The following is a 17,449-nucleotide window of genomic DNA, read 5'->3' on the forward strand; positions in this document are numbered from 1 at the left end:
CCATAGTTAAGGATGTCCCCATAGGGGACCTCCACAGCACGAGGGTAAAAACCACGAATGCAAAACACTGAAACAACGCGAAAGAAAATATGAGCAGAAAAGATAGACTCCTACAGCCTGGCTTGAAGGAAGGAAGACTGAGAAGCTGGGATACTAGTGATGAGGTATAAGGGAGAGGGGTTTAAGTCTCTGAAATTCTGAGGCTTCCTACAAAGTCCTGGCAGGTAGAAAGAAATAACTCACTAGTCCCGGAACACTTTTTAGTGTGTAAGTCCCACATTTACACTAATATAAGACAAGATTTGGGGGTCTCGTCTTATATTCGGGTCATCGCCCACCCAGACCATTGCCATCCATCTTATATTTGGGTCATCGCCCTCCCGGACTTATTGCAGGCCTCTGGCAGACTGTCATTTTTTTTTTTTTTACCTCCCTCCCGCCTCCCCCCACATTCCTTTTTGAATCTCTGGTGGTCCAGCGGTACCAGACATGAGCGAGCTTTTGCGCTCCTGCCTGATGCTGAGCAACTCACTGAATGGCTGCTGCAAGTTCTCACGAGTCCCGCAAGAATATGAGGCAGTCATTTAGTGAGTAGATCAGCGTCGGACAGGAGCACAAAAACTTGCCCATGTCTGGTACACCACTGGACCACCAAGGATTCAAAAAGGTATGCAGGGGGAGGTGGGAAGGAAGAAAAAAAAAAAAAAAAAAACTACAGTCAGCCGGGACAGGAGACTGGAGGAATCCCTTCTGTTCTGGCCCACCAGGTTATATGCCAGACCCAGTGGAGGCCTGTAGGACATCAGGAGAGAGGAGGACAGGGTATAGGACAGGGAGGGGGATGGTTGCAGAGCCTGACAAGGAGGGAAGGAAGGAGACGGGGGGGGAGGGGCTGAGTGAAGAGCCTGACAGGGAGGGAGATGGGACAGGGTGAAGCGCCTGGCAGGTAAGGGAGGGAGAGGGGCAGGTTGGAGAGCCTGGCAGGGCAGGGAAGGAAGGGGACAGGGTGGAGAGCCAGGCAGGGAAGGGGGGCCGAGTACAGAGCCTGGCAAGGAAAAAAGTAAGGGAGGAGGGCACATGAATATTAACACTCACATACACACACACGTCTTATATTCAAGTCAACCTTTTTTCCTCCTTTTCCTCGTCTTATACTCGGATTGACTTATATTTTAATATATACGGTACATGAAACACATTTTACATATTTTAAGCATCTAGGCTCCTAAATATGTCCCACCCTAGTAGGTAAGCAATATTTGAAATATTAAGGCAATATTTTGGGATATGAAGTAGGCTATTGAAATTGTTGACATCATCTTAGACCCTGATGCAGGCATGATGCCTGGTTCACTCTGGTGGAGATTGTGGTGTTTCATCTTTTTTTCCCAACAGAATTTTGAGATTGCATGAATAGAAGACAACACAAGATATTTAGGTCCGATTGTGGTGTGTTCTCTTCAGGATTTCAGAATATCAAAATTATGTAACTAAAGGACAACACAAGACACTCGGAGTAAGAAAAATATGTAAATTTTCTTACTGCAAAGTTTATTACAGAAAAAAAGTGAAACATCCATTTGTATAATTGTCCCTTAAATCTATTACATAGTGAGTGTTGGTGTAAAATTTGGGGATCAGCATCTTTAATAATTTTCTTTTATGTACGCAAGAGCTCTGATCTTTCAATTAAACCAGTTTATTAGGCTGAATTGGTGTTTCAGTGGCCGTGCTATACTGTGTCATGCCAGAAATGCAGGAAAAAGAGTTCAATTCCCAGCCCTGATCGTCTCGCCCTTCAACATTCACAGCCACTAGGTGACACCTAATGGCTGGATTTAAGACCCATGATTGCAGGATTCCATGAAGAGCCCTGGTACATAGCAGAAGATTTCTGCTGCAATGACAAGGCCAAGTGAAAAGAAAAGCAATATATAAATGGGGAAAAATCCATGGCTCAGAGTGGTGTAGCTGTTTAATGGTTACAGCAGGGGAACTAATGAGCCCAGTTCAAATCTCACTGTGGCTCGTTATTAATTCAGGAATAAACTTAGGGGGTCTTTTACTAAACATTAACATATGTACCGTATTTTTCGCTCCATCAGAGGCACTTTTTTTCCACCCAAAAGTGGGTGGAAATCTCGGTGCGTTTTATGAAGCGAAGATACAAAATTTGTACTCCCCCGTACAATTCAACAACTCCCCCCCAACCACACCACCTTTTAGAACACGGCCCGCCACCGCCGCAGGACCACCTTTTTAAAACAAACACCCCACCCGCTGCCACCACTGCCGTCACCTTTTCAAGCAGCTTGGTGGTCCTGTACCTTTTTCTTTTAAACCCCGTACCTTTTACAATTCTTCCCTCTTTCCCTCGACGGCTCTGTATTATTTCAGGGCAGCAGACACACGAATGAGGAGCGCGGAGGTCAGGACTAAGCTCCTGCTTGGGCCCGTGCCACTTTTTGAATGGCTGGCAGCAGTTCTCATGGGACTCGCGAGAACTGCCGGCAGCCATTCAGAAAATAGCACAGGGCCAGAAGGGAATGCGGAACATGAGTCAATGGCACCTAACTAAATCGGCACACTTAGCTGAAACAGGCACCTAACTTTATTTAATAAGCCTTTATTGGCATTGTTGATTGAAAATTACAATTTAAAAAAATTAAATCACAATTAATTACCGTATTTTCACGCAGATAACGCGCACCCGTGTATAACGCGCACACGGGTATAGCGCGCAGAAACCACGATTTTATGTATAAAAACTTTTGTATACCGCGCTCACGGGTATAACGCGCATGCAGCCCGACTGTCCTTTCGCCCGCCCCGACTCTCCTCTGGCCACCCCGACTCTCCTTTCGCCCTCCCCGACTCTCCGTGCGCTGTCCCGACTCTCCGTTCACCCTCCCTGACTTCCGTGCCTGCCCCGCCTCTCCGTGCGCTGTCCCGACTCTCCGTTCACCCTCCCTGACTTTCCGTGCACTGCCCCGCCTCTCCGTGCGCTGTCCCGACTCTCCGTTCACCCTCCCTGACTTTCCGTGCACTGCCCCACCTCTCCGTGCGCTGTCCCGACTCTCCGTTCACCCTCCCTGACTTTCCGTGCACTGCCCCGCCTCTCCGTGCGCTGTCCCGACTCTCCGTTCACCCGCCCTGACTTTCCGTGCACTGCCCCGACTCTCCGTGCGCTGTCCCGACTCTCCGTTCACCCGCCCTGACTTTCCGTGCACTGCCCCGACTCTCCGTGCGCTGTCCCGACTCTCCTTTCGCCCGCCCTGCCCTGCTCCCAGCTCTGTAAGCATGCGCAATGGTCTGAGCATGCTTGCCGCTTAGTTTTCACCAAGGCTGTTTTTCTGGTGGTGTGCTTTTCACCACGTGGCTGTGGCCCCCCTCTATCTGGCCTTGTAATTTGCCCAGTGAATACTATTTTGACTATACAACAGCATCTCAGCCTTTGGGTAAGCCTATAAAAGATTAATGCTGCATGTAGAGCCCACATTTTAATTTGATCTCTTCAGATTGGTATTCTGCATTTATCTACCCGGTAGTAGAGTTTATCAATTAAATTTAAATGTACCGCCATAATGGCAGGAATAAGACAAAAGTCATATACAGTGAACTTTAAGCTTCAAGTCATTGCGAAAGCTGAGGAAATAGGCAACCGGGCCGCAGCGAGAGAGTTCGATGTTGGAGAAACATCGGTGCGTGAATGGAGAAAAGATAAGAAGCAACTGGAGAAATGCAATCCGCGCAAACGGGCACGTCGTGGGGCCAAACCAAAATGGCCTCAGCTGGAGGATGACTTGAAGCAGTGGATTCTGGCGAGAAGGGAGCAAAATCAATCAGTCTCTACTGTTGCGATTCAGATGAAGGCAAAACTACTTGCCAATGGAAGAGGAATACCCGACTTCAAAGCTGGCTTCACATGGATCTCAAAATTTATGAAAAGGAACAGACTATCAGTTAGATTGAGAACAACTGTTGGCCAGCGACTTCCAGATGACTGGCAGCAAAAATTGATTGATTTCCGTGACTTTGTCGCCAAAGAAATATCTGAACTTGGCATCACTGCAAAGGACGTCATCAACATGGATGAAATTCCAATGGCATTCGACATTCCAGCAACAAGAACCATAGCCCCCACAGGTACTAAATCTGTTGCCATCACCACAACTGGGCATGAAAGAACGTGTTTTACAGTCGTTCTTGGTTGCTCAGCTAGCGGGGTTAAGTTAAAGCCCATGCTCATTTTCAAAAGGGTCACTATGCCCCGTGAAAAGCTGCCCACCAGTGTGGTTGTGCACTGCAACAAGAAGGGATGGATGGACTGCGACGTAATGAGATTGTGGGTAGATAAATGCTTTAGGGCAAGACCGGGTGGATTCTTTGCAAAAAAATCCTTGTTAATTTTGGATGCCATGGCTGCCCACAAAGAAAAAAATGTTCAGGCCTACATTAATTCTACTCGTGCCCACATCGCTGTGATACCTGGAGGCCTGACGTGTAAGCTGCAACCACTTGACATCGCAGTGAATCATCCATTCAAGACTTTTATTAGAAAGGAGTGGGAGGAGTGGATGCAGAGCGGCACGCACGAGTACACACCCGTGGGGCGGCAGAAGCGGGCAACTTTCACAGAAGTCTGCAAGTGGGTGGCTTCAGCATGGGACAAAATAACACCAGATACCATTCGAAACGGATTTAGAAAAGCGGGCATTGTTTATGAAACCAATGACACTACGGGTACTACCAGTGCAGCGGAAGGAGGCAACAACATGGATATCAGCGTTGATGATGATGATGATGACGATGATGACGATATCACTTCAGAAATAAACGAGGATCGTCTGCAGGCCGTGCTCAGTTTATTTAATGACGATGATGACAATTCGGATTTTGATGGATTCAAGGATTCAGATGACTGTGATGATGATGACTGAATAAACCTGTAAACTTTGTTTATTTACAACTTTACCGTAATTACGGTAACTGTACCGTATTTAGATTATTTTGTCCTCCATACTTCGTTTGATCTACCGGTTAATGTTATAGTTTATAAGAATTAACATGTTTCTGTTCTTGTTGCTGAATTCATACTCACTAACTCTAGATTAAAAGTTATAAGGTTGTTTATAAGAATGAACAGTTTTTTTCTTTTCACGTGTTTGGTTGGAGGGTGTGTCAATGGTGCGTGAGTTCTCCTATGTCTAGTTGAGGTGGATTGAATTACCGGTATTTAGCTGAAGAAATTATGGTAGTTAAACAACCCCCCCCCATTCCACACACATTACGGTAATTCTCTTCCATTTTTGTTCCCATTATAAAAAACACTGATAAGTTTCCAGAAAAAATACATTAAAATAAGAAGTGAAAACAAAGGCCCCTACAGATGAGAACATAAGAATAGCCTAACTGGGTCAGTCCAATGGTCCATCATGCCCTGTAGCCCATTCTCATGGTAGCCAATCCAGGTCACTAAATACCTGGTCAAAACCCAAAGAATAACAACATTCCATGCTACCGATCCAGGGCAAGCAGACGCTTCCCCCATGTCTTAATAACAGACTATGGACTTTTCCTCCAGGAATTTGTCCAAACCTTTTTAAAACCAGCAATGCTATCTGCTTTTACCATAACTTAAATCATTCCTTCCAAACAGAGACCTTGCTAGATGTCAAATACAGAAAGAACAAGGTACCGTAACTTCACAAGGACTTACGGTAGCTGTGCAGGAATACCTATACCTATATACCTATACCATATACCTAGTGCAAAAATGTGCAAAGGTCTGTTTTTTTCTTTCCATCACTACATAACCTACGGTAATGCCACACAAGCAGCGCTGTTACAAATATATTCTGAAGGTCAATGCTAAGGTTAACAAAGTTTCCTTCCTTGGACCACAAGGAGATACTGACAAACCACTGAAAGAGATCCCAGGAACAACACCCAAAGACCCACTCAGTATGTGAACCAGTTGAGTGGAGTGGACTAGGGTAACTGGGGGGTGGAAATGGACCCGGAGTTTTCTCAGCAGAATTTCCCAGACCACCTCTTCCTCTCAACACATTGACACGCTAGTGGGTTTATTTTATAGCTTTTTCACTCCCTTCGGTCTGCCTGTCCCCCTTGAAGTCCTGTCCCCCCTTGAAGGTCTGCCTGTCCCCCTTGAAGGTCTGTCCCCCCTTGAAGGTCTGCCTGTCCCCCTTGAAGGTCTGTCCCCATCCTGAAAGCCTGATGCCCCCCCCCGACGTCCGATACATCCACCCCCCCCGGCAGGACCACTTGCACCCCCACCCCGAAGGACCGCCGACTCCCCGACAATATCGGGCCAGAAGGGAGCCCAAACCCTCCTGGCCACGGCGACCCCCTACCCCCACCCCGCACTACATTACAGGAAGGAGGGATCCCAGGCCCTCCTGCCCTCGACGCAAACCCCCCTCCCTCCAACGACCGCCCCCCCCAAGAACCTCCGACCGCCCCCCCAGCCGACCCGCGACCCCCCTGGCCGACCCCCACGACACCACCACCCCCCTTCCCCGTACCTTTGGTAGTTGGCCGGACAGACGGGAGCCAAACCCGCCTGTCCGGCAGGCAGCCAACGACGGAATGAGGCCGGATTGGCTCCGATCGTGGATGCGGGTGCGGGTGGGAGCGCGTGCGAGCGGTCGTTCGGGGTGGGGGTGCGAGCGGTCCTGCTGGGGGGGGTGAATCGGGCGTCGGGCGGGGTGGGAACTATGTAGAAAAACTTTTGTATACCGCGCTCACGCGTATAACGCGCGAGGGGTATGCGCGGTAGGTAAAAACGCGTATAACGCACGCGTTATATGCGTGAAAATACGGTAGATGGTAGGTGCCTAATTTGTTAGGCATCTACCACTTTGAGCTAGGCGTCTACTCCAAGGCGCCTACTTGAAAGTAGGCATGGTTACGAGCAGATTATGGGCATGTTTTCACTTAAGCACTATTAGGCATCTAACAAGCACACTCATTTAGACCAAGAAAACCCTAGCATAGAGTATGCCTAAGGTTTCAACACCTATTGAATCTAAAACTGCTTTAGACACTATTAGGCATGGTTCTATAAATGGCACCAAACTTATGATTGACATTAGTGTGCCTCAGAGCCTACATGTTAGGCACCGTTTATAGAACTAGGGCGTAAATGCTTAAATAAAAAGTGGGCCAAATATCACTTTGTTCTTATTAAACTAAAAACCCAAACAAGCTAGAGGAAACTACTAATACAAAAAATACCCTCCAATAACCAACAACACATGTAAGAATTTCCTAAGCAAAAGTGTTAAAGATTATTATAATCCTACCATTGATGGTGTATAGGATGCATCAGATGTTTTCATATCAACCTCCATGAATAATGGTAGAAGAGCCTCCAATGGTGTACCTCTTAGCAGTTTCTCCTTCATTATCTTGTATCTGGCTTCAAGTTCTGCCAAACTTGTAAAGAGACTGGAAGCCAACTCTGCTTTCTCATTTGTAAAATTCCTATCAAAATATAAAAAGCAGAACTAAATACATGAAATTCAAGGCAAGATCCCTACATACACAAAATCTGCAATTTTCTGGATTTCATATTTTTGCAGCAACTGGCACAAAGTTAATTCTTCTATATCTAACAGGGTAATTAATACATATTTGCAAATATCTTTGATGGAAGAAATAATACAACAGTGTATTTTACTATGAACCATGAGGTACTTCCAAGATTTGCAATATGAGCTTTTACAGTGAAGTGAAGCTGAAGATATAACTATTCAAAAAAATATGGCTTTATGCATTTATGCACATTTTCAGTTTTTCAGATTCAAATATCTCTAATGTGTAGGGGATTTTTTGTTTTGTTAATTGAAAGAGCATATTTTTTGCTACAGAAGCTATCCTGTTTCATCTTGGACCCGATCTTTCTTTGATGAGAATTGATGGTTTAAAGATAAGCATTACTTGCTTGTGTAAACATGTTATGTTGAAGGGTCATTGGCACTTCATTGTGAATGTGAAGTGGAATTATATTGATCTGAAAACTCATAACCAAGCTTTGCCAACCACAAGTACTCGTCTCGTACTATGCTCAGCATTTGACAAACTTACTGTGCACTTTTGCAAGATGACAATCAAAACATGCATTGGCTTGCACAAACTACTTACTGCATGCAAGCCCAAATGCATAATCATGTGATTCACAAGAATGTACGCATAGCTGTAGTAGTTTGTCTGATACATGCAGCTTTTCTGAACATGCATGTTCTGACTTGCAACTATCACAGCACAGTAGCTGTATGAACAAGTCTGGCTTTAAGGTTCATCATGACCTTATAGCACCATATGACTTCATTATTTGACAATCCTTGCCTTGGGCATGTTGCTTTCCGTCTATTCTTTCTGTGCAGCATCTGGTTCTTTCCCTAATTAACTAGGCTATGCCTGTGTGGATTTTGGAAACTTGCTCTGCACTTGCTGACATGTACAACTTGCTTTGTTCTATTTTCATTGTATTCTCACACTGATATTTTTCACCTTACTTTTATTCTGTATTTTTAGATGGCTCTTATCTTATTGAGACTAATAATAAGCTAGAGCACTGCAGTACTGGAATCTATGATAGTTCTGAGTGCCAGAAATCATCTACCTTCTATTCTGGAGAAAGCTGCTTGAAGCTTATTTCTGATATCTCTTTGCCTGACCAAGAATTAATTAAAAGATGCTCTGGACTTTCTACATTGTCCGTGGAATCTAATATCTGTACTCATCATGAAGCCTTGATTCTGACGAAGTTTGAATTTCTACAGAAAAACTGCTGTAATCCGTTCAGAAAACAGAATCACAGCAATATCAAAGGTCTACACCCAATTGATCTTCCTGCAGTTGGTCATTTAAAAGCTATCACAAAGCACGAGTTTAAACCAGGCCAAAAGCTTTGCTCAAGATGTAGACAAGACTTGCGTGTCAAGCTGCAAAATCTAAGTAGCCCTAAGTCTGATTCTGACAGTGATGACCCTACCAATGCATCTGAAAACCTTAATGCCAGCTTTTCACCACTAAGATTCAATGGATTACAAGCAAAATTCCTTAAGTTATGCTAAACGCAAACTCTCTGAAGCCCATAATGCAATTGCAGTTATTGGTGACTTAACTCCAGCTGATATCAAAGCAGAACCAGAAAGTGGCCAATGTGAAAGGTGTTCTGACTATGACCTTCTATTGACTGAACTTAAGAAGAAGTTGGAACTATCTAGTAGTAGGGAGAAAATACAAATTATCACTCTTGCTCCAGACAGCTGGACTATTGATAAAACTGCTTTGGAATTTGGTGTTTCAACAAGAATGGTTAAAAAGGCCAGAAAACTGAAACAGCAGGGTGGCAATCTTGCTGTTCCAGCAACAAAGAGAGGAAAAGTGCTTGCTCAGCTTATTACACAGAAAGTCCTGGATTTTTATGAAGATGATGAAATCTCTAGAATATGCCCAGACAAAAAAGATTATGTCTCTGTTCAGATCAGTGGTGAAAAACTGCAAAAGCAGAAAAGATTGTTATTATGCAATCTGAAGGAACTGTATACCATCTATCAGCATGGGCCTGAAATTGGGTTCTCAAAGTTCTGTAAGCTTCGGCCAAAGTGGTGTGTCACAGTCAGTTCATTCAAGGACTCATTCACTCTGGCCCAGATTCTCTAAAAGTGCGTCCCGATTTTAAGCAGCTGTAGGCGTCCTACAGCTGTCTAATCAGCTAATCAGACCTTAGACTTAGTAGGGATGGGCGGACCCGCTATTCCTAAGGCCTGATTGGTCTAGGCTTCTAGAGCCTGGGCCAATCAGACCTTAGGCTTCGGCGGGATGGGCCGGGAAGGGGCGGGCCCGCCTCATTTCGACGAGGCGTGCCTGCTTGCTCGACGTGCAAGACCCATCTGTAAGAACAGGTTTGGTGGAGGGGGGGTTGTTAGCGCCGGGGGGGGGGGTGCGTCTTCGGGCAGGAGGGATTGGGCACCCTCCTGCCAGCGACCGATATTGTCGGGGGGGGGGGCGGTCGGTAGTGTCGGGGGGGGCGGTCGGTAGTGTCGGGGGGGGGCGTCTTCGGGCAGGAGGGTTTGGGCACCCTCCTGCCAGTGATCGGTCAGGGGCCACGGCCCGCTATACTTATAGCGGCAGAGAGATCCCTTGCCGCGATAAGTGTAGCGGGCCGTGTCTAATCTAACCCGATTCTCTAACCCGCGTCTGTAACATGGACGCCGGTTACAGAATCGGGGTTTAGTTTAGGCCGATTCTGAATAGGACACCTCTCCCGGGCGTCCTATACAGAATCAGGGCCTAGGTGTCTTGCGGGCCTCGCCTTCAATATAGGCGGCCTGCCTGGGGAGCATTTTTTTTTTTTAAAACGTGCATCCCGATTGGCTGATTAGACAGCTGTAGGACACCTACAGCTGCCTAAAATCGGGACGCACTTTTAGAGAATCTGAGCCTCTGTGTCTGCACAATCCACCAGAATGTGAAACTTATGCTTTCAGCAATTGCAGTTACAGATGACTACAAGGTGCTTCTGTATAAAACTGTCTGTGATATGAACTCATAAAACTGCATGTTGCAGTGGTGTGAAATATGTCCTGGGCAGATCCCTCTGGATCCAGATGATATCATTGAATTTAAGCAGTGGATTCACACTGATCGGGATACACTGGAAACTCAACAGTTATCCATAGAGGACTTCACTTCCGAATTAATTGGAAAAATTTCTAATTTGGCCAGCCATCATTTTATTTCCAAGTAGCAAAGTGCTTATCTGAAGGAACTGAAAGCAAATATAAAGGAAAGGCATGCTATTGTTTTGATGGACTTCGCTGATAATTATTCCTTCATCGTTTAGAATGCAGTACAGGGGTTTCACTGGGAAAGTATTCAAGCAACATTACACCCCTTCATTGTCTACTTCTGCAATAATGATTTAATTTAATTTAATTTTAATTTAATTCTTATATACCGCTAATAACCGTGAGGTTTCTAAGCGGTTTACAAATATGATGCATTAAAAGATACAATAAATAAAAATAAATAAGATAGGTACTTGGAAATTCCCTAACTGTCCCAAAGGCTCACAATCTAATTAAAGTACCTGAAGAAACAATTTATGAAAAGTAAAGATAAAAATATAAAGACAGAGGTAGAGATAGAGATAGAAATGAATATTCCAACAAGATGGCGGCCAGTTAGGTCATCTTCTGTGCTGTCTCCCTTGTCCTGCTTTTGTTTTTGTTTTATTTTGCCTTTGTTGATTTTTCTTTTAAATTTCTTATTTGTTGGTTTTTTGTTCTGTCTCTGCTGTTTTCATTTGGGACTTCCAGTCTCGTTGGTGTTTGCTTCTTTTGAGCTCACCTACCGATTTCCAGTTTGACAGTTGTTCCAATCTGGCAGCTGAGGGAGCCATTGCCTGATGCCTGAATGGTTCTATGGTGGCGGTTAAGAGTTGAAGAATTGGGTCCTGTTTCTTTTCGTGGTGGATGGGAGAGTTCTGGCTTTAGGCTCCTTGTGTTCATGTCCAGCCACTAGCGGAGAGGAGTGTGGGAGCACTGCTTCGCCCCCTCCTGAACCAGCATAGGACCAGCTCCGTTGAATTCAAGCTGCAACAATGGCGTGCTGAGGGCAGATGAAGGCGGGAGCCAGCCCATGCCGCCACGGAAGGACTAAATCGGACCGGCATGCAGGTCGGTCGAGCCAGCTCGATCTCCTCCCCGTTACCAGCAGGGAGAGGAGATTAAATCTTTTTCTCCCTGTTAGGTCGTGGGAGAGGCGGAGCAGTGATCGCACTCCTCTCCTGAGCGGGCTGGCGAAAAGATGTCAGCCCGCTGCTTGAAAGCAATCTTTTTTTTTTTCCCTACTGGGTCGTGGGAGAGGCAGAGCGGTGCTCACACGCCACTCCTGAGCTGACACTCTTCAATATTAATATGAAGATCTACATGCGGTGTAACTGTGATCAGGTGCCCTGCTGGAGAGGGGCTCCCAAAACTGCTGCTGGTCTCGGTGAGCCGTTAGCACTGCTTCTTTTAAAGTGTTCTCCCCTGCTGGATCGGGGGAGGGTGTAACTGTGATCAGGTGCCCTGCTGGAGAGGGGCTCCTGATACTGCTGCTGGTCTCAGTAAACCGTTAGCACCGCTTCTTTCAAAGTGTTCTCCCCTGCTGGATCGGGGGAGGGGTGTAACTGTGATCAGGTGCCCTGCTGGAGAGGGTGACAGGTCAAAAGCGCGCAAGACAATCGCGCGCAGACAAAATCGCACAGACAACTCAACGCAAAGAGCGAACGTCCACATTCCTTCATTTACAGGTATGTTTATATTTCCGCTTCACGCGCAAGAAAAGGGAGGGTATGATTATAAAACTCAGGGTTGTGGCTTGCGTGCGCGCAATTGTCTATGAACTGACTAGGAACTGTTTATATTGGGTATGTTGATATTTATATTTCCGGTTCACGCGCAAGAAAAGCGAGGGTATGATCATAAAACTCAGCGCAATTGATTATGAAGTTTATATAGGGTATGTTGATATTTACATTTCCGGTTCTCACGCGCGCGCCGACCGTGTTTGTAAATGTCGCTACCTTTGCAAGCGATACCAGATGCGTGCTACACAATCGCAACAAAAGCGAGGGTAGAAGTTTAAAAATCTGCCAAATTCACTATGAATTGTTTATATTGGGTATGTTTATATTTTTATGTGGGTATGTTTATATATCATGGAATTCTCATCGCGCATGCGCACATCAATAGTCATTGCACGGGAAGGGGTAGACAAAATCGCGCGAGACAACGGCGCACCAACAACCGAGCACGGACAACTGAGCGCAAGGTTGACGGCGCGCCGAAGAAAAGCACTATTTTAAAGGGCTTCGATGGGGGTGGGGGGGACATCACACTGCCGTTGTGGGTGGTTTGGGGGGTTATAAACCCCCTCATTAAACTTGCAACCGAACTTATTGCCTGTTTTTTAGGGAAAAAGTTCAGTTTTAAGTATAATGAGGGGGGTTACAACCCCCCAAACCACCCACAACGCCAGCGCGATGTCTCCCCCCCCCACCCCCATCGGAGCCCTTTAAAATAGTGCTTTCTTCGGTGCGACGTCAACCTTGCGCTCAGTTGTCCGTGCTCGGTTGTTGGCGCACCGTTGTCTCGTGCGATTTGGTCCCGTAACCATAAAACACGGACCTCCAGGATCTAAACCTGCAGGTCCTTAAAAATGCGAAGTCCGCGCCACTTTTCAGGTCCCTGCCACTTTTAGTCTCTGGCTCTGACAGAGCTGTATGAGAATTTAACTCTGACGGATCCTAGCATGGGGAGGGGAAAGCATTAGGATCCGTCAGAGTTAAATTCTCATACAGCTCTGTCAGAGCCAGAGACTAAAAGTGGCAGGGACCTGAAAAGTGGCACGGACCTCACATTTTTAAGGACCTGCGGGTTTTGCACCCGTCTTGCGCTTAGTTTTCCCGAATGTTAAAAGAGCGAGAAGGTTGAGTTATGGTATTAAGATTATGTATAATGTGATGATTGATATTAATTGGAAGCATAATTGGATGGAGTTATAGAATAGAAAAGTAATAAAGATGTAAAGAAACATGTTGGCATGAGGTAAAAACTCTTATGCCAGCAACACTAGTATCTGAATATGTTTAATTTGAGTGTTGCATTATCTAATGATACAATATTATTGGGTAAGTCCTTGAGAAAAAAAAAAGTAAAATATCAGCACTGGAGTCACCATTCAACATATAAGTAATAATTTGAAAGATCATAGTAGACTCAAGTATATAGTTTTGGGTGCAATTCATAATGTCACATTATCAAAATGGAAAGAACAATAACAATAAAAAAGGGAAGTTGTAATAATTTTAATAAAATTTGGCAGCCATTAACATCTTACTGTAATGAATACACACTATTTTCTATTTAAAGATACACCGTCTTATTGTTGGGAGGGGGGTCTAAATTATACTATTATCATTCATATTGGGAAAAGTAAGAGTGGGGAAGTGGGGTGGGAAGGGAGGTACAGTACTTATATCTATTATGTGATAATATAGACAGATTGACATGTGATGTATTTCATTTTAATGTTTTGATTCTTGTACACATGATGTGTCATTGAAAATAAATAAAGATTTTTAAAAAAATAACAGTGTGCTCATGGTTTATAGTTTTATAAAGGCATTGGGCATCATTTTCTTTTGCAGGTATCATACATAAGAGGATATTCACATTTACAGGTATATGCATAGCTTCATTTTTTGGTTTTGCTAAATTGGAACAATAGGATAGGATAAGTAGTCTGATGGTAGGGCTTATTGTTGTAAACTTTTAGCCTTGGGTGTGTAGTGAGGGTGATTGTATACGATTGTTGTGGGTCCTTGTTTTGGGCCTCTCTGCCTTCCTTCTGTCTGCGCTTAGGTATAATGACGTTCTTAATCCATGATGGTTGGCAAGCCAGATTTCCACTATTAGAGGTATGATTGCAAAGGTAAGTACAGACATAGTGGGTCCTGTTTGTTATATCTATGTGCTAACCTTATAAATTTTAGTCATGCAGTCATGTGCTGAGGGATATGAATTTGCTGAAACCCTAGTCTTGTCTAGAAGTTCAATATTGGAGGCAAGGTAAGTACAGAGGTATAGGGATTTGTATGTTCTATGTATGTAATAACCTTATATAATCTACTATTGAAGGTGACTACAATCAACAGAGGACAATCAAGAGACCACGATCAACAGAGGACAGACATCTTCAGTGTTTTCCTGACAGGGATCGTACCCTTGCAGGTATATGGTGTTGTGCCATAGCACTGAACTTTACATATAGGGATTTGTATGTCATATGTATGTAATAACCTCATATAATCTATTATTGAAGGTGACTACAATCAAGAGACCACAGTCAACAGAAGACAGACATCTTCAGTGTTTTCCTGACAGGGATTGCACCCTTGCAGGTATATGGTGTTGTGCCATAGTGCTGAACTCTACATATGTATGGCCTAACCTCACCTATTTGACCTTTGCAGGTTTTTTTTGTGTGCTGGAGGTTGGTGGGGGGTGAACATGAAGTTTACATGCATGTTATAACTCTTGCAGGTACTGGTTCAGGGTCAAAGGTTGACTACAGTTCCTGAGGGTTTCATCGATATACTTCCAGTCTTACAGGTATGATGTTCTTTTGAGTAGTTCATTCATGATATAGGCAATTGTATACCAATTGCAAGTCAAAATAGGATAATGTTATTAATTGTATGGTTTCAGGAGTGATTTGACATAGACATGGAAGTAATAACTTTGCAGCGTGGGAGAGAGCACTGGGTTCATGAGGGCTATCGATATCGTCGTGACCGAGTGATGGCAGACGGATCCACGTCCTGGAGGTGTGTGCGCCGTGACTGTGTGGGAAGAAGAAAGAGGCTCGTCGATGGATCTTCTGTCGAGATAACGGCGCATGTGCATGCACCCAACAATGCCAGAATTGAAGCTGATCGAATGATGGGAGACATACGTGAAAGAGCTGTGGCTACGGTTGAAAGGCCACAACAGATCATTCATGGCACAATAGCTGGTACAAGTTTAGAAACAGCTACATTATTGCCTGCATACACCTCCATGCAGAGAACAATTAATAGAAAGAGAAATGCAGGCCATCTAGCAATGGGTAATCCCAGGTGCATAAGAGACACAAATTCCTGAGCCGCTACAAAGAAGCACACGTGGTGAACAATTACTGTTGTGGGATTCAGGTGAAAATGATGAAAGATGCATTTTCATTTTCACAACACAATCTAATCTTGAGGTGTTGGAGCAACATGGACATTGGTTCATGGATGGGACATTCAAAGTTGCCCCCCATTTGTTTGTCCAAGTCTTTACCATCCATGCATTTGTAGACAATCGTGCACTTCCCATGGTCTACGTGTTGTTGAACAGTAAAAGGGAGGAGGACTATGAACGTGTGTTGAGGAAACTGCTGGAAACCAGAAACACGTTGGCACCATTGACAATCTTGATGGACTTTGAGAGAGCAAGTCTGCAAGCTGCCCACACAGTATTTCCCAATGCTACAGTTTCTGGCTGCCTGTTCCATCTGGGTCAATCATTGTGGCGCAGAATTCAACATGAGGGACTGACCGCCACCTATAGAGATGAGGAGAGAGTAAGAATGTTCACCAAAATGCTGTTAGCATTAAGTTTTGTTCCTGTGGATGATGTTGCTGAGTGTTTCGAGACCTTGGAGGAGAGTCGACCGGATGAACTGACCCCAGTGTATGACTATTGGGAAGACAATTACATCGGGAGATTGCGGCCAAATGGGAGACGTGTCCCACCTTTTCCTATTGCTCTGTGGAATATGCGCTCCCGTGTAGAAGAAGGACTGCCTCGGACCAATAATTCAGTTGAAGGTTGGCACCATGCATTTCAATCCTCTGTTGCATGCCACCATCCAACCATCTTTAAACTCCTTGAACATATACAGCGTGAGCAAGATCACACAGAACAGCTGCTTGCTCGATTCCAGGCTGGTAACCGCGCACCACCCAGCAGTAAGAGCACGTATGTGAGAGTGACGCAAAGACTAACAATGCTGCTGCCAACATATGGACAAAGACCTCTCTTTCAATATCTCCGTGGTATAGCACATAATCTGGAACTTTAGAGTTTGATGTTGAAGTTCAGGTTTTCCTGTTGCTATGCTACAATTGTGTTCACTCAGTGATTTGAACTTTGCTTTGAAATGTCCATACGGTCTTCCCAAGCACATATGCTGCAGGAACAGAAGAGACACTTTGAAATGTCTATGTCCCCCTCTCCTTTTGGTGGCCCGAAAGCTAGAGGCCTGCAAACTGTTGCGCTCAGGATCTCTCCCCCAGGAGTTTCTCTGAAGCCCTCCTCTGGCCCCTACCTATCCTAGTATCCACTGCTCTGACATGTGCCAAGCGTGAAGGTTTTTTTATGCCGAGCAAGGTTACCCACTCAAGCATACTGTACTCGCTTTGACATTTTCAAGGTGTTGTGGGTGGTGTTCAAAGGCTTTTTCCTTCACTTAGGGAAGGTCAGATGGTGTCTTGGATGGAGCGGCTTCAGGGATAGCCAGTGTTAAGGAAAATGTGAAAAACTTGAAATTGTACATTTCCTCCCTTGTTTTTGGTGGCCTAGAAAGTACATAAGCAGGAATGTCAGTCAGGTGCTGTCTCTGAAACCATGAGATGTACAAAAAGACAAGGACCCAGAATGGGTTGACAGGGGTGCAAACCTGATGGTGGCAGTCATGTGTTGGCCTTTGCAGGACCCAGAATGGGTTGACAAGGGTGCAAACGTGATGGTGGCAGTCAGGTGTTTGCCTTTGCAGGACCCAGAAGCAGAGTCCTCCAAGCAAGAATGTCAGTCAGGTGCTGTCTCTGAAACCATGAGATGTACAA

General features: G+C 45.0%; 1 protein-coding gene across 3 annotated transcripts in view; it reads right to left on the bottom strand.

The window, feature by feature from the left end:
- LOC117361527 overlaps positions 1 to 17,449 on the bottom strand; it is a 672,067-nt gene that overhangs the window by 558,095 nt on the left and 96,523 nt on the right. For all 3 annotated transcript variants that reach the window (XM_033946990.1, XM_033946988.1, XM_033946989.1), the window contains exon 3: positions 7,326 to 7,506. In XM_033946990.1, coding sequence (XP_033802881.1) covers positions 7,326 to 7,506 — 181 coding nt within the window. The remainder of the gene's footprint in view (positions 1 to 7,325; positions 7,507 to 17,449) is intronic.

The sequence above is a fragment of the Geotrypetes seraphini genome, chromosome 5, assembly GCF_902459505.1.
Source record: "Geotrypetes seraphini chromosome 5, aGeoSer1.1, whole genome shotgun sequence".
Lineage (NCBI taxonomy): Eukaryota > Metazoa > Chordata > Amphibia > Gymnophiona > Dermophiidae > Geotrypetes > Geotrypetes seraphini.